General features: G+C 49.6%; 1 protein-coding gene across 3 annotated transcripts; it reads right to left on the reverse strand.

The window, feature by feature from the left end:
* Nucleotides 1-946: 946 nt before the first annotated feature.
* Nucleotides 947-4,772, reverse strand: LOC105469363 (peptide YY). Of its 3 annotated transcripts, none has more exons than XM_011720312.3 (5): nucleotides 3,116-4,772; nucleotides 2,109-2,233; nucleotides 1,510-1,697; nucleotides 1,324-1,404; nucleotides 947-1,193 (listed from the first exon to the last, which is right to left on the reverse strand). In XM_011720312.3, exons 1-5 carry the CDS (start codon nucleotides 3,174-3,176, stop codon nucleotides 1,169-1,171), a joined length of 480 nt encoding a protein of 159 aa, XP_011718614.2. In that variant the 5' UTR covers nucleotides 3,177-4,772; the 3' UTR covers nucleotides 947-1,168. The 3 variants fall into 3 exon arrangements, with proteins under 3 accessions (XP_011718614.2, XP_011718617.2, XP_011718623.1); XM_011720315.3 differs by having other exon boundaries at nucleotides 1,330-1,404; nucleotides 3,116-3,454; XM_011720321.2 differs by lacking the exon at nucleotides 3,116-4,772 and having other exon boundaries at nucleotides 1,510-1,711; nucleotides 2,109-2,183.
* Nucleotides 4,773-22,579: the final 17,807 nt, after the last annotated feature.

Genomic DNA, 22,579 nt, shown 5'->3' on the forward strand with positions numbered 1-22,579 from the left:
CATAGACAGAACTCTTAGTGAACAGAGCGGAGGCCTTGAGAGCCGGGCAGCCAGAGAAGGCAGGAAGAGTGCAATTGGGCAATCAAGGCAAGCTTCTTGGAGGAAAGGGGCAGGGAAGGATGGATGTCAGGGGAGATCGGTCTGCAGGCAGAGGCTCTGGAATAGGTGCAGAGTGGTGAGGGGTTCGATTTGGATTCCAGTTTAAACATCTACAGAGCCTTTAGGCTTCAGTAGCTAGTCCAGGGGAGGGGGGGTACATGGAGGGTGTCCCTATGGCCTTGTCACTGGGAAAGAACGGTTCATGACATCCACTGAGTGTGAATTCAGCGATATGGGGGAGGGCAGTTTCTTAGGGATAGGGCAGCCTCCACACTCCCATTGCTCATCTACTCAGTGAAAGGGGGACGGTAGAAATGGCCTGCCTCTTCGGCCAGCACACATACAGCCATCTCACCCCCACACAGCTCGTCCTCCACAGCCCCATTTTGGATCACACTTCACCTCCAGCCACTCCAGCCCTGGGAGCTAGTAATACAGCTCCTGGGGAAGTTCCCCAGTGTGTTGGTGCCCGACTCGTCCCCCAGCCGTCTTTGGCTTCACGGGGTGGCGGAGGGACAGCCCTGACCCCATCTGCTCTCCTAGGCTGCCTAGCAGGCTCCCGTCCACGCTCCCCGCCCTTCTTCCAGAGCTCCATCCACCCCTGCCCCAACTCGACCAGAGTTCCTTCAGAGCAATTCCTGGTCTGGGCGCTGTCCAGCTCCAGGCTGGGTGGTCGAGTCTTCCCTGGGCTCCGAGCAGAGGGAACCCCGCCGCCCGCCCCAGCCTTGTCCTGGGGCGCCTCTGTCCAAGTCGGTTTTCTCTTCCCTGACCCCCACGCCTCTACTCTCCACTTCCACTGGACGCCACCTCCACGAAGGAGAAAGGAAAGGAAGTACAAAGGCACACATTCCGTTTCTGTGGAATTTGCTCTTTATTTTGGGACCACGGAAGGACCACACACAGCCCTCCAGCCCAGGGGGCGGGGGCACCGAGATGCGGGCGGAGGGCCGCACCCGAACCCCGCCCAGACGCCGCCGTCGGGAGGCAGAATCCGGGTTTGTGGGGTAGGGAGTGCTATGCAAATGAGATGGGCGTGGTTGGCAGATCTCCCAGGAGGCCTCAGGGGTCCTCACCACAGGTCTGGGACCTCCGACCTGCGGAAGCGAAGGGGAAGGAATTGGATCTCGGGTAGGCGAGCCTGGGAGACGTCGTAAGTGATGTTGCCAGGGTGGGGCCAGGCCGCGCTCTCGGAGGCAGGATGTGTGGTGACGGGGGCGCTTTTACCGCGACCTGATGGGGCGGTTCTCGCCGTCGGGGAAGAACGTTTTGGAAAGGAGCGCGTCCGGGCCGTCTCTTTTCCCATACCTGGGGGCGGGGCGGGAAGAGCGTGGTCAGATCTGGCCACGCCCCCAGGTGGAGCGGGGCCACAAAGTGAGAGCCCCAGGGGTCCCGCTCCGCGACCACGCTCACCGCTGCCTGGTGACCAGGTTGAGGTAGTGGCGCAGGGAGGCGTAGTAGCGGCTCAGCTCCTCCGGGGAGGCGTCTTCGCCAGGAGCCTCGGGTTTGATGGGGTAGGCGTCGACCAGAGCCCCCAGGCAGACGAGCAAGGCCAGAATCACTGTGGCCAAGGCGGGCCACGGCCTGCGCACGAGCACCATCTGGGAAGGCGATACTGGGGGGTGGGTCATTCCAAGCCTCGACCCTCCAGGGCGGGAGGCTGCGGCTGCCGTCGGGGCCGCGCTCCGACGCTCTTCCTGGGGCTGGTACCGGACCAAGGCTCAGCCACTGGCTTGCTGTGTGTTCTCGGGCACTGCACCGTCTCCTGACTCAGTTTCCTCATCTGTGAGAGGGGCATAAGCCCTGCCTGCCTCCCCACCCCCACTCCCGCTGCTGCCCAGAGAGTTAGTTGCTGGCAACGGGACTCCCAGGCCTCCTTCCCACCTCCAATGGCCCCCTCCAATCCAGTTTCCTACCACTCACCCCCAGCTTCCACCACCCATCCTCAGTTTCCCCACAAAACACCCTGGGTTTCCTGGTAGCAGACCATGTTTGAGCCCCCAGCCACTCACAGCGATAGCTTCTGAAGCAGATGAGCAGGAGGTGGAAGGCGAGGAAGTCCCAAGGGCTGCACTGCAGCAGGTCAAGCTGAGGCCTCCTCTGCTCAGCGCTTTCCTTGTGGGGCTTATATCCCCGCCTAGAAAGGGAGGGGGAGTCCTGGGGGAGGGGGAGCCAGCAGGGGGTGGGCCCTTCTTCCTCCCTCCTTCCACCCTCGCCAGATCACTGAGCTTATACCCAGCCAGTGTGTGATGTCTCCACCTCGCAGGAGCTGAGGGGGCAGCTGCCATGCTCAGATTCGGGGTCTCACTGGATGGGGTACCCAGCCTGAACCCCATATTCACCCCACAGCCCCCCAGTGGCAGGTCTAGTCTCCTGAGGAAGTGAAGCGGTTGGGTCTAGACTCCTGGGGCAGCCGCTAAGACCAGAGTTGAGATTCTGTCTTCCCTAGCCTGTCCGTGGGTGGGAGTTGGGGGTGGGAGGGTGGACACATTCCCTCCAGTCTGTGGGATCTATGACCACTCTTTCCAAAAGACGACCCTTTTCAGCCTCTGCTCAAAGGGTTTGGAGAAGGGCTGAGGAGTGACAGGACCTCTTGGGGAAAGTGTCCTGGAGACAGGGTGGGAGCACCTGACCTTGGCTCCTGACCTGCAGTTTATGGTGTCTTGGGGGAAAGGCCTCTCTGAACACTCCATTATGTCCTCGCTCTATTAAAGAGTTGGAAGAGAGGCAGGCGGAGGCAGAAGCCAATCCCCCCACCAGAAGCAGCTGAGTTGGCCACCTATGTATCCAGACTGGCACACACAGACCCCGGTCCAGCCATGTGTGGCATAGAGCCCCCTCCCAAGGCAGAGTGTCTCCACCCCTATGCAGGTGTCATTCGGGGCACTGGTGTCTTCTGGGCCTGAGTGATGCCAAGGCTTCCCAAGCACATGCCACTGTCCCCGGCCCATGGCAGTTTCCACTGGGCTCTAAGCCCAGATCCTTTGAAGGAAAGGACTCATGTTTATTAAGCACCTACTGTGCACCAGGTAGTGCGTAATTTCAGGCATCACAAGAGGATGAACTGAGTGTATCTCCATTTTCCAGATGAGCAAACTGAAGTCCTGGGAGGTGATGGAGCAGCCAAGGTCACCCACGATTCAAACAGGAAAAGGAGGGTGAGGCAGACCCCAGGAAGAGGACCTCTCAATTGTGAGGGGCAGAAAGGCTCAGCACCTGGAGTAGCCATTGGGGCGCCAGAGGCAGGCCTGGGAGCAGGGACCCGAAGACTAAGCCTGGGGCCCACCACCCACTCTGAGAGGCCAAGTAGGGGAAGGGCCTCCAGACTGCCAACCCCCTCAAACCCACCTGCCCAGGAGGACAAAGGGCTGTGGGAAGGTCTCCCCATAAAGTCCTTCCAGCTTCCTCTCCCTGGCCCATGGGGGCTGACAGGGCCAACTTGTCCAGGTCCTTGGTGCTGAGCCAGCCCCTCCAGCCCCAGGACAGATGGCTGTTGGCGCTATTTTTAGAGCTCTCCTGAGATGGGGAGTTCAGGGCTCTCTGTCACCCTTTTATGGGTTCAATCACCTGCATTCTCCGGAAATGGCTCCTTATCAGCCAGTCAGGCCCCGTGGGACTCCACATCCCAGGAAACACCAGGGTGCCCTGCTGAGCATGGGGGTGGAAGAGGACACCAGGACAAGGGGACACAGATCCTGCCCTTGGAGGGAGGAGAAAAATCATTCCTTTTAGGAAGCCCTCATCCAGGGGGCAAGGCACACCCCTGTCCTTTAAGAACCCCAGTCTCAAAGGAGAGACATGGTCATGTCATAGGGGAGCCCTAGTCTGAGGGGTTCCCAGAACATAGATACAGAGACGCAGAGACAGCCTTTGTCCTGTTTGGAGGGGAGACAGCGGAAATCAAAGAATTCCATTCCTCCATGGAAAGACCAAAGACAGGCGCTCACCCTAGGATGGAGGGGGCAGTGGGGGCTGGTTAGGACATCTGTGATCCCAGGGGTCAGGGCCTAGAGAAGGACCCTGCAGGCTAACAGGGGCAAGGATACCAGAGAGTAGGTATTTGCTCTTCTGATCCTGCGGCACTAACCCTGGTGGTTGTAGGGGGTTTCTAGTGCACCGATCCCAGGCAGAGAGAAGAAGGAACCTGTGAGATGGCCACAGGGAATCTGACATCCCTGGAACCCTGTTATGTCTTGGGGAGCGTGGAGTCCAAGGACAGATGGGAAGAGAGGACAGACACTGTAGAAGCTAGAGGGCATGGGGTGGCCTAAATTCAGGCTACAACCTCTGAAGAAGTCACTTCCTCATTTATAGCCAAAGTAAATGGGCCCCTAGGTGGTCTCAGTGTGGACCAGGAGCCAGCCGCACATCCCTGCAAACCGTCTCTATCCATCATACCCCCACCCTCCAATCTTAGTCCCCAATTACAGGGCAAGCTGATTGGTTCATTAATCACCGCCTCCTCATTGAAGAGCTTATTAACTTGTTGATTAGCGGGGAAGATGTCTCAGCCCTCGATCAATGGGCTCAGCCACCCCCCATCCACACACCCACACCCATCATTGCTGCATGACTCAGTGGCCATGAGACATGTCTGGGGTGTGAGGGGGGAAACTTCAGAAACAATCGTTTTTGTAGAAGTGATCCCAGGTCCCAAGTGAGACCAGGACCAGGCCGGGCGCGGTGGCTCAAGCCTGTAATCCCAGCACTTTAGGAGGCCGAGACGGGCGGATCACGAGGTCAGGAGTTCGAGACCATCCTGGCTAACACGGTGAAACCCTGTCTCTACTAAAAAATACAAAAAACTAGCCGGGCGAGGTGGCAGGCGCCTGTAGTCCCGGCTACTCGGGAGGCTGAGGCAGGAGAATGGCGTAAAAACCCGGAAGGCAGAGCTTGCAGTGAGCTGAGATCCGGCCACTGCACTCCAGCCTGGGCGACACAGCGAGACTCCGTCTCAAAAAAAAAAAAAAAAAAAAGAGACCAGGACCTGCCTCCAGTTTGTCTTTGAAGGGTAGGGGACAGAATCAAAGGGGGAGGGGACAGAATCAAAGGGTTCCTTTGGTCCCCATTCTGAGACCACCTGGCAAGGCCACCCCAAGTCAGGGAGACCATGGACCTGGACCCCAGCCAACAATTCTCCTTGTCCAGTGGGCTCAAGGGCCACTCATCAAGATGGTGTAGCCTCTGCCATTCATCCCCAGAGGCTTAGAATTCTGTACCCCATCACCCACCTGCCTGTACCCACTCCGCACACAAGGCCTCTCTTTGATCACCATGCACTGTGCAGCACTGCTCCACTGCTTTCCACCCTCAGGCATTTCCTTATGCCCAGGGTCCTGCAGACAGCAGGTTGTCATACAGCAAGTGTAATTCAGGCCAACTGTGGTGGCTCAGCACTTTGGGAGGCCCAGGCGAGTGGATCACGAGGTCAGGAGTTCCAGACCAGCCTGGCCAACATGGTGAAACCCCATCTCTACTAAAAATACAAAAATTAGCCAGGTGTCATGGCGCGTGCCTGTAGTCCCAGCTACTCGGGAAGCTGAAGCAGGAGAATTGCTTGAATCCGAGAGGCAGAGGTTGCAGTGAGCCAAGGTCGCGCCACTGCACTCCAGCCTGGGTGACAGAGCGAGACTCTATCTCAGAAAGAAAATAAAAAGAGTAATTCAGTCCTCACACAATAAGCACTTATTAAGTCCCTGCTGTGTGCCAGGCACTGATCTAGGCACTGGGATAGAGCAGTGAACAAACAGGCAAAATCCTTGCTCTCATAGAGCTCACATTCTAGCGACAGGAAATAGAAAATAAATAAGCATGGAGGCTGGGTGCGGTGGCTCACGCCTGTAATCCCAGCACTTTGGGAGGCCGAGGCAGGTGGATCATCTGAGGTTAGGAGTTCAAGACCAGCCTGGTCAACATGGTGAAACCCTGTCTCTACTAAAACTACAAAAATTAGCCAGGCGCGGTCGCGGGCACCTGTAATCCAGCTACTCGGGAGACTGAGGCACAAGGATCACTTGAACCCAAGGAGCGGAGATTGCAGTGAGCCGAGATGGTGCGACTGCACTCCAGCCTTGGTGACAGAGTGAGAATCTGTCTCACATAAATGAATAAATACATAAATAAATAAGCATGAAATATGTCTGGTAAGTGCTATAGAGAAAAATGAGACCTGGCTGTAGGGGCTCACATCTGTAATCCCAGTGTGCTGGGAGATCAAGGTGGGAGGATCACTTGAGCCCAGGAAGGAAGTGAGGAAGCAAACCATGAAGCTACCTTGGGAAGAGTGGGGCGTGGGTTTAGGAAACAGCAATGCCAAGAAGGAAGGGATTTTCACTTTTTATGGTAGGAGCTCCCCTAGGAGCCCTCCCTCTTACCTGAAGCTTCTGCAAAACAGTAACAGATACCTATGGTGTGGTGCGTGCTCAAGGCTCAGGCTTCGCTCTAGAACAGAGGTAGGCAAACTCTGTAAAGGACCAGATAGCAAATATTTTAGGCTTTGTGGTCCATACAGTTTCTATTGACACCGTTAGGTTCATCCACTGTAGCTTGAAAGCAGCCACGGAATACACCAAAAAAAAAAAAAAAAAAAAAAATGGGCATGGTAGTGCTTCAGTAAATCTTTACTTACAGATGTTGAAGTTTGAATTTTATGTAATTTTCATGTCATAAAATTTTTTTTAGTTTATTTTAACCGCTTACAGATTCGACCACTTTAAAAGCCAGTCTTTTCATTATTATTGAACTCAAGGGATCCTCGGGCCTCAGCCACCCCAAATGCTGAGATTATAGGCATGAGTCACTGTGCCTGGCCTAAAAGGCTTTTTTTTTTTTTTAATTTGAGACAGAGTCTTGCTGTGTCACCCAGACTGGAGTGCAGCAGCATAATCTCAGCTCACTGCAACCTCTGCCTCCCAGGTTCAAAAGATTCTCCTGCCTCAACCTCCTGAGTAGCTGGGATTACAGGCACATGCCACCACGCCTGGCTAATTTTTGTATTTTTAGTAGAGACGGGGTTTCACCATGTTGGCCGGGCTGGTCTCCAACTCCCAGCCTCAAGTGATCTGCCTGCCTTGGCCTCTCAAAGCGCTGGGATTACGGGTGTGAGCCACCACACCTGGCCCCTAAAAGGCATTTTAACCCATAGAATGTACAAAAACAGGCCCACAGAGCTATAGTTTGCTGACTCCTGGTCTAGAAAAGCAAGAACTCAACTACCTCTGGGTTGAGTTGTCTGTTGGTTGGATGTGTCCCTAGCCTGTTTATGCCAGGTGTATTCGTCATTGTAATCATATAATTGAATTAAATATTATATAAACTGATGAAATATGAGTGCATAAAGAATTGTTTCCTTGCAAACTACGTTAAGTGCTTTGGAAGTAATACACAAAGAGATTTGCTGACATGTTGAATTAGGTGTGAAAGATAAACTATTAAGGGAAAATCCTAAAAATCTAGACGTGTGCTACATCAGATTGCTTCACAAGTGTCTTTAAGTTTAAATAAATTGGAAATAATAGGTGACAAATTATAGGATTATGGGTGTGATTTATGCAAGAAAGTCAAAGGGGGATTTGAGTCAAGATACCCAAAGAAAAATTTGTGCCTGAATGTGTATTTTGTGTTTGAAGTCAAAACAAAGTGACTAAGACCTGTATGTGTTTTTATGATTGCCTACTTAAACTGACTTTTTCAAAACACTGGTCAATGACTCAGACCTGTTTATACCAAAACAAGGGCTTCTCCAGTACTTTATATATTTCCAATATAGTTTGAATGTTTAAAGGGTATTTCTATTTAATGGCTTAAATAGCAACCAAAGAATTTTTTAAAACCCATAAAAATAGGCTGGTTGCAGTGGCTCATGCCTATAATCCCCGCACTTTGGGAGATCAAGGCGGGCGGATCACCTGAAGCCAGGAGTTTGAGACCATCCTGGCCATGTTGAAACCCTGTCTGTACTAAAAATACAAAAGTTAGCCGGGTATGGTGGTAGCACGTGCCTATAATCCCAGCTACTTAGGAGACTGAGGCAGAAGAATCACTTGACCCTGGGAGGCGGAGATTGCAATGAGCCAAGAGCGCTCCACAGCACTCCAGCCTGAGTGACAGAGCGAAATTCCATCTCAAAACAAAAACAAAAACAAAAACGAAAAACAATAAAAATAAAATGCTGGTGTGTGTTGCGAAGCCTGAAATCAGATACTGTGAGGGTCCCTGGGCTCCAGCCCCTGGGAGTTCTGTGCACATCCCCTCCACATGAGTGCTCCTGTTCTCAGATGAGCTCCTGTTTGAATCCAAAACTTTTTCAAGGGCCCAACAGTCTCAAGAGGCCTGTGCTGTAGGTGCAGAAACTCAAGTCCTGAAAGAGGTATGGATTCAAGGAGGAACAGTTCTGACCTATGTCAGACACAGTCGGCTCCCTTATTCACCAGGCCCTTGTGGACTTGTGTCTTCGTGGCTCCTGGCATCTGATGTGATACTGGCACGTGGTGGGCTCCTAGGTTATCAAATCAGTCAACTTGTGAACATATTAGTTAAGATATTCCTGCACCTGCCTTAATAGACACCAAATAGCAATAGCTTAAATATCATAGATGTTTATTTCTCTCTCATGTAAGAGACCAAGCTGGCAGCCAGGAGGTATGGTGCCTCTGATCTACAAGGAGCCCAAGCACCATCTATCTTGTTACTCCAAGATTATGCACCCATCTACATGGTTTAAGAATGTTTGGCCAGGCGCGGTGGCTCACGCCTGTAATACCAGCACTTTGGGAGGCCGAGGCGGGTGGGGCACCTGAGGTCAGGAGTTGGAGACCAGCCTGGCCAACATGGTGAAACCCCATCTCTACTAAAAATACAAAAAAATTAGTCGGGAGTGGTGGCGGGCACCTGTAATCCCAGCTACTCAGGAGACTGAGGCAGCAGAATTGCTTGAACCCGGGAGGTGGAGGTTGCAGTGAGCTGAGATTGAGCCACTGCACTCCAGCCTGGCGTCTCAAAAAAAGAAAAAAAAAAGAAAAGAGAAAAGAAAAGGGTGTTTATTACCCCACATTCACATTCCAGGCCACAGGGATGAGAAACAAGGAAGTAGAGGGCAAGCATTTTGCCCTTTAAGAGTTGGGTATGATAGAGGTCAGGTTCCTGGCCCACACCTGTAATCTCAGCATTTTGGGAGGCCGAGGCGGGAGGACACTTGAGCCCAGGAATTTGAGACCAGCCTGGGCGACATAGCAGGATCCTGTCTCTACCCAAACAATAAAAAATAAATTAGCCTGGTATGGTGGTGCGTGCCTGTAGTCACAGCTACTTGGGAAGCTGAGGTGGGAGGATTGCTTGAGCCTGAGGGGTCAGAGCTGCAGTGAGTTGTGATTGCTCCACTGCACTCCAGCCTGGGCAACAGTGCAAAACCCCATCTCAAAAAAAAAACAAACAAGCCAACCAAAAAAGTGAAGTTGGGGAGGAAGGAGAGTATCAGGAAGAATAGCTAATGGTTGCTGGGCTTAATACCTAGGTGATGGGATGATTCGTGCAGCAGACCACCATGGCACATATTTACCTATGTAACAAACCTGCACATCATGTACATGTACCCCTGAACTTACAAGTTGGAAATAAAGAGTATGATGAGGAAGCTGCATTGCTTCTTGTGCTCCTGTCCCATTGGCCAGAACTTAGTCACGTGGCCATGCCTAGCTAGAAGGCTCTTGGCCTCTGTTTTGCTCTATTTTCTTTTTCTTTTCACTTTTTTTGAGATGGAGTCTCACTCTGTCACCCAAGCTGGAGTGCAGTGGTGCAATCTCAGCTCACTGCAACCTCCGCCTCCTGGGTTCAAGTGATTCTTGTGCCTCAGCCTCCTGAGTAGCTGGGATTACAGGCTCTTGCCACCACACCTGGCTAAGTTTTGTATTTTTAATAGAGACAGGGTTTCACCATGTTGGCCAGGCTGGTCTTGAGCTCCTGACCTCAGCCTCCCAAAGTGCTGGGATTATAGGTGTGAGCCACCGTGCCTGGCCTGTTTTGTTCCATTTTCCCCAACCCTCGTGTCAGCCCAGTTTCTGTCTTCTCTGCCTCCAAACTCACCTGTCTCTTACCACAATGAAAGTGGCCTTCACCTCAGCATACAGCCTCCTCCTCCCTCAACCCCCTGCCTGGAAGTGGGAACCTGTCACCTTACCTCACCCATCTTTTCCTTTCACTCTTTCCCATCACTCTAAGTAAAGAGACCGTGAGTTGTTCCCCAGTACCTATTTTCCCCTTCTTCCCTTACAATAGAGTTTAGCTGAGCATATGGCTTCCCAGCTAAAAACTACATTTCCCAGTCTCCCTTGAGCCAAGTGACTTCTTGTGACTAAGTTCTGGCCAACGGATGTGAGCAAGAGTGATGTGTGCCACTCCCAAAATGTGCTATTAGAAGGAATGTGGGTATCCTCTCACTGCTCTATTTTTCCCCTTCCATGACCCTTAATGCAATGTCAAATGGAAATGTAAAAATGAGCCATTTTTCAGCTTTATTGAGGTATCATTAACAATAAAATTGTATATAGTTAAAGTGTACAATGTGATGATTTGATATATGTATACATTGTAAAATTACTGCTATCAAATTAACACATCCATCACCTCACATTGTTACTTTTTCTTAGGTGAGAATGCTTAAGATCTACACTCTAAGCAGATTTCAAGTATACAGTAGAGTATTATTAACTATTAACTATAGTCACCATGCTGTACAAAAAATGAGCCATTCTTGACCGTGTGAATGAAGGAATCTTTTAGTCACAGGAGTGCCCTCAGACTGCCAGGACCAATTTGTCTGCATCACGTTGGAAATGCCTGGGGCTTCCCCATTCCCTAGGAGCGGCTTTCACCAATGACTGATAATGTAGGGGCATAAACACTTCATTTTGCCTCTGATTTGTATGACTTGAGATGTAGTCAACAGATGTTACCTGGAACGTGCGATGGGCATTTTTTTTGGGGGGGGGGCGGCACACAGCTGCTGAAACACCCATCACAATAGCAGACGAGGGCAAGGGCACCAATGCCCTTGTTCCAAGTCTAAAGGGCCTGGAGAAGTTCTTGTCCCCTGAGCTCTCGGCACTGACCTGCCAGGGCTCCCTTATAGTACTGAAGCTGTGGAACTTGCAGCTCAGACCATAAACTCTGGGGCTAGGATGACTGGGTTGGCCACTGACTAGCTGTGTGATCTTAGGAAAATTACTTAACCTCTAGGGACCTCAGTTTTGTCATCAGTCAAATGTAGATAACAATAATATCTACTTCATATGGTTGTGACAGTTTAAAAAGCTATTAGGTTCCAGATGAGATGGAGTAAGCAGTCTCAACAATAAGAAAACCAACACTCCACTTAAAAAAAAAAAAAAAAAAAAAAAAAAAAAAAAAAAAAAAAAAAAAAACATGAACAGACACTGCACCAAGGAGGACATAAAGATAGCAAATAAGCACATGAATAGATATTCAACATCATTAGATGTTTCATTAGACAATAGAAAGATGCAATTTTTTTTTTTTTTTCGGGACAGAGCCTTGCTCTGTCACCCAGGCTGGAGTGCAGTGGCACAATCTTGGCTCACTGCAACCTACACCTCCTGGGTTCAAGCAATTCTCTTGCCTCAGCCTACTGAGTAGCTGGGATTACAGCCATGCGTAACCATGCCCGGTCAATTTTTGTATTTTTAGTAGAGATGGGGTTTTACCATGTTGGCCAGGCTGGTCTAGAACTCTGGATCTAACGTGATCTGCCCACTTTGGCCTCCCAAAGTCCTGGGATTACAGGTGCAAGCCACCACGCTCGGCCGGAAAATGCAAATTAAAACCATGACGAAGTGCCACTATCCACACATTAGAATGGGTAATATAAAAAATATTGACAATCTGAAGTGCTGAGAGGGTGCAGAGCAATTAGAACTCTGGTCCACTGATGGTGGAAATGCAAAATGGCACAGCCATCCTGGAAAACATTTTGGCACTTTTTCTAACGTTAAGCACACAATTACATATGACCCAGAAAACTCTCTCCAGGGTTTTTTATTCTAGAGAGATGAATATGCCCACATGAATGTTTATAGCCGCTTTATTCATAGTTGATCCAAACTGGAAACAGCCCTAATATCTTTCAATGGGTAACTGAGTAAACCACATTAATATATTGGGATATTTACTACTGAGCAATAAAAAGGAATGGACTATTGATACACAGAACGAATTGGAGTAATCTCAAAGGCGTTAGGAGTGGACAAAGCCTGTCTCAAAGAGTTACATACCGTATTATTCCAGTTGTATGACATTCCCTAAGAGATAGAACTATAGTGATGGTAGTGGGTGCAAACATTAGGGCTGAGAGGAGTGACCACACAGGGATAGCACCAGGGGGTCCGTCGGAGTGATACAGTCCTTCTGTGTCCTGACTATGCTGGCGGTTCTAGGAGTCCTTTCTCCATTCAGTTGTCTTTGCACTTTGGTCAAAAATCAATTTGCCATATTTGCATGGGTCTATTTCTGTACGTTCTATTCTGTTCCATTGGCCTAGCTATCTATCATTTCACCTGTACCACACTCACTGTCTTTTTTTTTTTTTTTTTTTTTTTTTTGAGACAGGGTCTCCTTCTGTCACCTAGGCTGGAGTATAGTGGTGCGATCTCAGCTCACTGCAACCTCTGCCTCCTGGGTTCAAGCAATTCCCATGCCTCAGCCTCTTGAGCAGCTGGGATTACAGGCATGTGCCACCATGCCCAGCAAATTTTGTATTTTTAGTAGAGGTGGGGTTTCTTCATGTTGCCCAGGCTGATCTTGAACTCCTGGCCTCAAGTGATCCTCTAGCCTCAGCCACTGAAAGTGCTGGGATTACAGGCGTGAGCCACCTTCCCTGGCCTTTCTTTCTTCTTTTTCTTTCTTTCTTTTTTTTTTTTAGAGACAGGGTCTCATTTTTTCATCCAGGCAGAGTACAGTGGTGTGATCATGGCTCACAGTAACCTCACACTCCTGGGCTTAAGCAGTTCCCCCGCCTCAGCCTCCCAAGTAGCAGAGACTACAGGCACCACCATGCCCAACTAATTAAAAAAACTTTTGGCTGGGCATGGTGGCTCATGTCTGTATTCCCAGCACTTTGGGAGGCCATGGCAGATGTATCATGAGGTCAGGAGTTCAAGACCAGCCTGGCTAATATGGTGAAATTCCGTCTCTACTAAAAATACAAAAAATTAGCCTGGTGTGGTGGCAGGTGCCTGTAATCCCAGCTACTCAGGAGGCTGAGGCAGAGAATTGCTTGAACCCAGGAGGCAGAGGTTACAGTGAGCTGAGATAGCACCACTGCACTCCAGTTTGTGCAAGAGAGCGAGACTCCATCTCAAAAAAAAAAGAAAAGACAGGTTTTTTTTGTAGAGACAGGGTCTTACTATGTTGCCCAGGCTGGTCTTGAACTCTGAGCTTCAAGCAATACCTCTTGCTTTAGCCTCCCAAAGCACTGGAATTATAGGCATGAGACACCCAGCCTGGCCTAAGAGTATTGTTTTTTTAATTGCGAGTGGATTTTGAATTTTTGTCAAATGATTTTTCTTTATCAATTAACATGAGCATTTGCTTTTTTTTTTTTTTTTTGAGACAGAGTCTTGCTCTGTCGCCCAGGCTGTAGTGCAGTGGTGAGATCTTGGCTCACTGCAATCTCTGCCTCCTGGGTTCAAGAGATTCTTCTGCCTCAGCCTCTGGAGTAGGTGGGATTACAGGTGCCTGCCACCACATCCAGCTAATTTTTGTATTTTTAGTAGAGACGGGGTTTCACCATGTTGACTAGGCTGGTCTAGAACTCCTGACCTGAAGTGATCCCCTCCTGAGGAGGGGGAGGAGGAAGAAGAAGGAAGAAGAAGAAGAAGAAGAAGAAGAAGAAGAAGAAGAAGAAGAAGAAGAAGAAGAAGAAGAAGAAGAAGAAGAAGAGAGAAGGAGAAGGAGAAGGAGAATGAGAATAGGAAGAAGAGGAAGAAGAGGAAGAAGGAGAAGAAGGAGAAGAAGGAGAAGAAGAGGAGGAGGAGGAGGAGGAGGAGGAGGAGTAGGAAAGCAATTCCCTATCCCTTGACATACAGTGCAGGTTAGAGGGAGTGAGATATCAGTGCCTGTCCACAGCAGGTGAGCCCCATGCCTCACCCCACAGAGCTGTCACTTTCAGCTCCCTCTGAAGCTCCCTGTCTTTCATAGAACAAAAGTTTTTATTTATGATGAAGTCCAATTCATCAGTTGTTTACTTTTGTGACTCACGCTTTTGGGTGTCCAATCTAAGAACTATTTGCCTACACTGAGGTCATGAAGATTTTCCCCTACTTTTCTCTAAAAGTTTTATTATTTTACATTGCTTTTAGATATATGATTCCTTTTGAGCTAATTTTTGTATAAGATATGAGGTTTAGGTTGAAGTTCTCTTTTTGTATATGAATAGCCGGGCGCGGTGGCTCACGCCTGTAATCCCAGCACTTTGGGAGGCCAAGGCGGGCGGATCACAAGGTCAGGAGATTGAGGGAGGTAGTGGTACACACCTATAGTCCTAGCTACTCAGGAGGCTAAGGCAGGAGAATCACTTGAACCTGGGAGGCAGAGGTTGCAGCAGGCCGAGATCGTGCCACTGCACTCCAGCCTGGGCGACAAAATGGACTCCCTCTCAAAAAATAAATAAATAAAATAAAGTAACATAAAATAAAATTGACCATTTTGTTGGTGTACAGCTTTATGAGCTTTAACACATGTATAGATTCCTAGACCCAACAATGGTGTCTGAACAATGAACATTCAAAGTGCTGGGATTATAGGAATAAGCCACCGCACCCGGCCAAGTGATCGATTTTTGAATATTGAACCAGCCCTGCATTGTCAGGATAAATCCCACCTGATTGTAGCATATACATTTTTTTGTTGTTGTTGTTATATATTCCTGAGTTCAGTTGGCTAATATTTTTTTCTTTTTGAGATGCAGTCTCAACTTGTTGCCCAGACTGGAGTGCACTGGCACGATCTCGGCTCACCGCAGCCTCCGCCTCCCGGGTTTAAGCCATTTTCCTGTCTCAGCCTCCCAAGTAGCTGGGACTACAGGCACACGCCCCCATGCCCGACTAATTTTTGTATTTTTAGTAGAGACAGGGTTTCACCATGTTGGTCAGGCTGGTCTCGAACTCCTGACCTCAGGTGATCCAACCGCCGTGGCCTCCCAAAGTGCTGGGATTACAGGTTTGAGCCGCTGAGCTCGGCTTATTTATTTATTTATTTATTTATTTTTAATTTATTTTTTTTTTTGAGACGGAATCTCGCTCTGCCGCCCAGGCTGGAGTGCAGTGGCCAGATCTCGGCTCACTGCAAGCTCCGCCTCCCGGGTTCATGCCATTCTCCTGCCTCAGCCTCCCGAGTAGCTGGGACTACAGGCGCCCGCCACCTCGCCCAGCTAGTTTTTTTGTATTTTTTAGTAGAGACGGGGTTTCACCGTGTCAGCCAGGATGGTCTCGATCTCCTGACTTCGTGATCCGCCCGTCTCAGCCTCCCAAAGTGCTGGGATTACAGGCTTGAGCCACCGCGCCCGGCTGGCTTATTTATTTATTTAGAGATGGAGTCACACTCTGCTGCCCAGGCTGGAGTGCAGTGGCACTATTTTAGCTCACTGCAACATCTGCCTCCTGGGTTCAAGCGATTCTCCTGCCTCAGTCACCCAAGTAGCTGGGACCACAGGCACACACCACCATGCCTGGCTAATTTTGTATTTTTAGTAGAGACAGAGTTTCACCACATTGTCCAGGCTGGTCTCGAACTCCTGACCTCAAGTGATCCATCTGCCTTGGCCTCCCAAAGTGCTGGGATTACAGGTGTGAGCCACTGCGCCCGGCCAGCTAACATTTTGTTGAAGATTTTTACGTATATGTTCATGAAAGATATTGATCTGTAGGGTTTTTTTTTCTTACAATATCTTTGTTTAGTTTTGGTCTCAGGGTAATGTTGCCCTCATAAAATGAACTGAGGAGTATTTTCTCTTGTTCTATTTTCTGGAAGAGATGGCGTAAAATCAGTGTTATTTCTTCTTCTTTTTTTTTTTTTAGACGGAGTCTCGCTCTGTCGCCCAGGCTGGAGTGCAGTGGCACGATCTCAGCTCACTGCAAGCTCTGCCTCCCAGGTTCACGCCATTCTCCTGCCTCAGCCTCCCGAGTAGCTGGGACTATAGGCGCCTGCCACCATGCCCAGCTAATTTTGTATTTTTTTTAGTAGAGAGGGGATTTCACCATGTTGGGCCAGGCTGGTCTCAAACTCCTGACCTCAGGTGATCTGCCCGCCTCGGCCTCCCAAAGCACTGGGATTACAGGCATGAGCTGCCACACCCAGCCAACTTTATGTTACTTTAAAAAACATTTTTTTTTTTTTTGGAGGCAGGATCTCAATCACCGAGGCTGGAATGCAGTGGCACAGTCATAGCTCACTGTACCCTTGAAATCCTGAGCTCAAACGATCATCCCAACTCAGCCTTCCTAGTTGCTAGGAAAACAGGCATGCACCACTATATCCGGCTAATTTGTATTAGTATTTATTTTTTGTTTTGTTTTGTTTTGTTTCTTTGAGACGGAGTCTCGCTCTATCGCTAGGCTGGAGTGCAATGGCACGATCTCGGCTCACTGCAACCTCCACCTCCTGGGTTCAAGTGATTCTCCTGCCTCAGCCTCCTGAGTAGCTGGGACTACAGGCACGCCACCAAGCCCACCTAATTTTTGTATTTTTAGTAGAGACGGGGTTTCACCATGTTGGCCAGGATAGTCTCAATCTCTTGACCTCGTGATCCGCCCGCCTCGGCCTCCCAAAGTGCTGGGATTACAGGCGTGAACCACCGCGCCCAGCCTATTTTTGTTGAGACAGGATCTCACTGTGTTGCCCAGGCTGGTCTCAAACTCCTGGCCTCAAGTGATCTTCCTGCTTCAGCCTCCCAAAGTGCTGGATTACAGACATGGGCCACAGCACTCTGCCAAAAAAAGTCATTTAAAAAAAAAAAGTTTTTTCTAAAGTGCTTAGAACAGAACCTGAAAAATAGTAAGTTTTCAAAAAGTGTTTGTCACTTAAAGATAAATTCCTGGCTTCCTAGGCAAGCTATCCTCCTACTGTAAAATAAGCACCCATGGGTGGCTACTGACAGATCAGGAGAGTCTCTGGGGTTTGTGCCTGGTATGGGATCACATCCTAGGTCATTGTGGAGGAAAAGTTAAATATTAAATTTGAACTCAGTTGAACATGGACACAAACAATGGTCACCAAGTACCAGAAGGGGCTATGTGAGCCCCTTGAGGCATTCATCCAGTGCTGTTTTGGAGAAATCTCTATTTCAATCTATTCCTATAAGTTAGTGAAAAACAAGGCTGGGCGCGGTTGCTCACGTCTGTAATCCCAGCACTTTGGGAGGCCAAGGTGGGTGGATCACCTGAAGTCAGGAGTTCGAGATCAGCCTGGCCAACTTGGTGAAACCCCATCTCTACTAAAAATACAAAAATTAGCCAGGCATGGTAGCACACACCTGTAATCCCAGCTATTCAGGAGGCTGGGGCAGGAGAATCACTTGAACCAGGAAGGCAGAGATTGCAGTGAGCCGAGATCGTGCCACTGCACTCCAGCCTGGGTGACAAAGCAAGACTCCATCTCAAAAAATAAAAAAAAATTATATATATATACACACACACACACACACACACACACACATATATATATATATATATATATATATATATATATATATATATATATATATATATATGAAAAACAACAGACAATCCCAAAAACAAATTGACCTTTTTGTGTTCCTTGAGCCTGGTCATGAAGGGTCTTCATGCCTGGACCTCATGCCAAACAACTCATTACAAAAGAGTTAGGGTCCCAGACTGCGCCGAAGCTTCACGAGACCGCTCCTCGTCTGTGCACGGACAAGTGGCCAACTCTGGAGCCCAGGCTGTTGCTGTTGCTTCCCAGTCTGGTGGTGAATCCTCCATTGTTGAGTGTAAATATCTTTTCCCTTCTCCCCTTCTCATTGCAATTTGCTTATTATATCAATTTGCTTCTTATTATGTTATTTGCTTATTATATCTGCATTGCCATTTACATGGGATAAAGGTATTGTGTGTGTGTCTTTTCTTCTCCCCTCGCGTGTTTCCTGCACATAACATTCGTGTCCCCAGATGCTACTGTGCAAGCAGAAGAAAAGCAACAGGGAGACTCAGACCATCCTGCACAAATAGCCCCCTTTACTAGTAGAGGGCGGGGTGGAAGGGCAGGCGGTGGGGGATGGGTCCAGGTGAACATGCGGGCACCTTTGGAGGGAGGGGTCCCATGGTCGCTCAAAATCCCACTCTAGAATCCGACAAAATCTGCTACAAACCCTGCCTCAATTGTTCACCCAGTCTCTGTGGCCTGAGCAAATCATTTCATCTCTGAGCTTTGGTTTTGTCATCTGTGAAAAACAGGTCATAAAAGTGCCCGTAAAGGGTTAGGAGGATTGAATGAAATAATGGCTGTCAGAAGCTCAGGACTGTTGCCAGCTCACTGTAAGCAGCCCATAACGTGCTACATTTTCTTGCTATTGTTTGCAATAAAGAGACTGGCAGGATGCGCCCTCAGTGTGAACAGTGGGTTATCTTTTGGTGTGGGAATTCTGGTCCCAACATTGTATTCTAAAAATGTTCAAAGTTACAGCAAATTGAAAAAGGCTGTTCAGCAAGTGGTGCTGGTGAGAATTAGGATGCTTTTTCTTTCTTTTGGCTTAGCTATAGTTTATATTTTTCTACAGCAGACATATATTGCTTCAATAATTAGAAATAAATATGGGGGAGAGGATAAGGAAAAAAAGAGTTCAACAGAGCAGGACCAAGGACAGAGCCCTGTGGTGCAGAGCCGCCACCTCCCACTTTCAGCCATGGACTGCCTTTAGAAGCAGCCTCTCATCTAATTAGAAATTCTTCCAGCCGGCCGGGCGCGGTGGCTCACGCCTGCAATCCCAGCACTTTGGGAGGCCGAGACGGGCGGATCACGAGGTCAGGAGATCGAGACCATCCTGGTTAACACGGTGAAACCCCGTCTCTACTAAAAAATACAAAAAACTAGCCGGGCGAGGTGGCGGGCGCCTGTAGTCCCAGCTACTCGGGAGGCTGAGGCAGGAGAATGGCGTGAACCCGGGAGGCGGAGCTTGCAGTGAGCTGAGATCCGCCCACTGCACCCCAGCCTGGGTGACAGAGCGAGACTCCGTCTCTAAAAAAAAAAAAAAAAAAAAAAAAGAAATTCTTCCAGCCGTTGAGCCATTTCGCCCACACATCACCCCATGTCTGCAGGATGTCAGGAGAGATTTTGCTGTGTGCCTTGCTGAAGTCCAGATACGAGGAGCTTGCGGCACTCCTATCCCCGACCAAATAATTCCATCAACGGGGAAAATCAGATCAACCCAGAACCATCTGTTCTTAGTGGTTTCTGATCATGTCTTTCCTTTCCACATACTTATAAACCTAGGGGTGGTGGAAAGGGTATGAATTCTGGAGTCAGATGTTCTGGATTTGAATCCCACTCACATTTCTTAGCTGTGTGACTTTGGGAGAGTTTGCTTGGCCTTTCTGAGCCTCACTGTAAAAAGAGAATAGTAAAGCTCGTGTCACAGGCTTCTTTTGACAATTAAACAGTGGGTAGCCTGGGCAGACTGGCTCATGCCTGTAATCCTAGCACTTTGAGAGGCTGAGCTGGGTGGATTGCTTGAGCCCAGGAGTTCAAGACCAGCCTGGGCAAGATAGCAAAATCTTGTCCTACTAAAAATACAAAAAAAAAAAAAAAAAAAAAAAAAGCTGAGTATTGTGGCACGCGCCTGTTGTCCCAGCTACTTGGGAGGCTGAGGTGGGAGGATCACCTGAGCCCAAAAAGTCGAGGCTGCAGTGAGCTGACGTCACACTACTGCACTCCAACCTGGGTGACAGGAGTAAGACCCGGAAAAAAAACAAGGCCAGGCATGGTGGCTCACGTCTATAATCCCAGCACTTTGGGAGGCTGAGGCGGGTGGATCACCTGAGGTCAGGAGTTCAAGACCAGCCTGGCCAACACGGTGAAACCCCATCGCTACTAAAAATACAAAAATTAGCTGGGCATTGTGGCGCACGCCTGTAGTCCCAGCTACTCAGGAGGCTGAGGCAGGAGAATCGTTTGAACCCGGGAGGTCGAGGTTGCAGTGAGCCAAGATCACGCCACTGCACTCCAGCCTCAGTGACAGAGCAAGACTCCATCTCAAACCAGAAACATAAGCAAAAACAAAAACCAACCAGTGACTATCTCTGTATGCTTCTCTACCCCCTACCAAACTGTGATTTCCTCAAGGACAAGGCAGGGGCTTCTGATCTTTGTGACCCAGTGCCTGGCACAGAAGGGGACCATCACTCCACCTCACCCCACCCTACCCGACACATATCCCTTCTCCTTCTTGCTCACGTCTCTGCCACCGGCCTCTACCCACATTTCTTCACAATTCTCACCAACTCCCTCTCCATATATGCTTCTCCCCAGTGCTTACCTCTGCCCTCTCATGTCCCCCCAGCCTGTCTTCCTGGCCTAGAGTGACAGGCCCCATCCTTCATCCCCCATTCTGTATCTCCAGTGGCCATGAGCTGCTGTGCAGCCTGTGGCCTTCAGCGGGGCAGGGAGAGGGAGGGGGAGAGGGAGGCAGGGGCAGCAATTCATTTACCCAGGCACTTGTTAGCAGCTTCATTAGTTCCAAGGGCTCCGCAGAAAGCCATTAGCTGTGACTCAGTCTGTGCCATCTATCAGAGATGGGGGTAGAAGGTGACAGCAGAGAGAGAAGAAAACAAGAAAATGACCCACTCCTACCTTCCTGCCGCCTCCCAGGGAGAACAAGGCCCAAGTCAGTGACCTGGAAACTAGAGTTCCAGGGCAGCTCCTGGATGCCCCTTGCACCAGGCCTCAAGCAAGGAGTCCTGCCCCAGCTGGGAACACGCTGCAGGTGTTCCGGTGCCTGCCTGCCCGACACTGGCACTGCTGACCTGTAGTTCCTTGGCAGGCGCGCTCCCGACCCTCCCTGCTCCATACCCAAGGAGCATGTCCCTCTGTCCACTTTCTCCTGCTTACCTTCACCCTACTCTGTGTCCTCAGCCCAGTTCTGGGGTCCCTTGAAACGGCAGCACCATCTCAGAGGCACCTATGCCACTGCCACAGGGGTCTTCCCACTTACAGTCCCCACTTCGGAGTTGGGGCCATTCAGGAAAACCTCCTGAAATTGCTGTCCCAGAGGCTGGGGCTCCTAAAACCACCGCTGAGATCCTCTACAACAAGGATTCTTAAACAGGGTTCCTCAGTGAGCCTCAGGGGTCTGTGAACCCCTTGAGGTTGCATAGTAAAACATGTATCAAAGTGAATCTTGGCCGGGCACAGTGGCTCACACCTGTAATCCCAGCATCTTGGAAGGCTGAGGCAGGCAGATTGCTTGAGCCCAGGAGTTCAAGACCAGCCTGGGCAACAGGGGGAGACCCGTCTCTACAAAAAAATAAATTAGCCAGGCATGGTGGCACACACCTGTAATCTACACTACTTGGGAGGCTGAGGTGGGAGGATCAAATGAGCCCAGGAGGTCAAGGCTGCAGTGAGCCACGATTATGCCACCAGACATAAGGGTGACAGAGCAAGACCCTGAAAGAAAGAAGAAAGGAAAGGAAAGGAAAGGAAAGGAAAGGAAAGGAAAGGAAAGGAAAGGAAAGGAAAGGAAAGGAAAGGAAAGGAAAGGAAAGGAAAGGAAGAAAGAGGGAGGGAGGGAGGAAAGAAGGAAGGAAGGAAGGAAGGGAGAGAGAGAGAAGTGAACTGTATTTTGGCTGGGTATGATAGCTCACACCTGCAACCCCAGCACTTTGGGAGGCTAAGACAGGAGGATCCTTTGAGCCCAGGAGTTCAAGACCAGTCTGGACAACATAGCGAGACTCTGTCTCTAAAAAAAGAAAACAAAGTGCATCTTTCTGGGGAAAAGCATTATTCATGGCTTCCATCAATACTTAAAGACCCCGCTTTCCAGCCTCTCTCCCAGATCACATCTCCTGCAGGCAAGGCTCAGTGTAATTCCCAAAACAGGCTATTACACCCCTACCCCAGTTTGGGTCTGTACCTCAGAAAGAAAAGCAAGGAACTTCTCTATATGATTTGTCACTTGTAAATCACAGTCACATCCATTTTTAAAATGTAACCTTTGCAACAACACGAAAGGTAGACAGGAATTGCTATCTGTAGAGGTCGCCCCCCACTCCTGCCCCCTGGCTGGGTTGAGGCCCCTCCCTGTGTTCCCAGCAGCATAGCCCTCAATACTCTGCCTCAGAAGGGCAAAGGCATTGGTCTGTCTGACCCTTAAACTGTGGGCACCCCCTGTAAAGTGCCCTTTTCCATGAAGGCCTCCTTTTCTTCTGCCCCTTCCTCTTTCCTGTCTGCTGGAATAAATCTC

Source organism: Macaca nemestrina, chromosome 17 (assembly GCF_043159975.1).
Source record: "Macaca nemestrina isolate mMacNem1 chromosome 17, mMacNem.hap1, whole genome shotgun sequence".
Classification (NCBI taxonomy): Eukaryota; Metazoa; Chordata; class Mammalia; order Primates; family Cercopithecidae; genus Macaca; species Macaca nemestrina.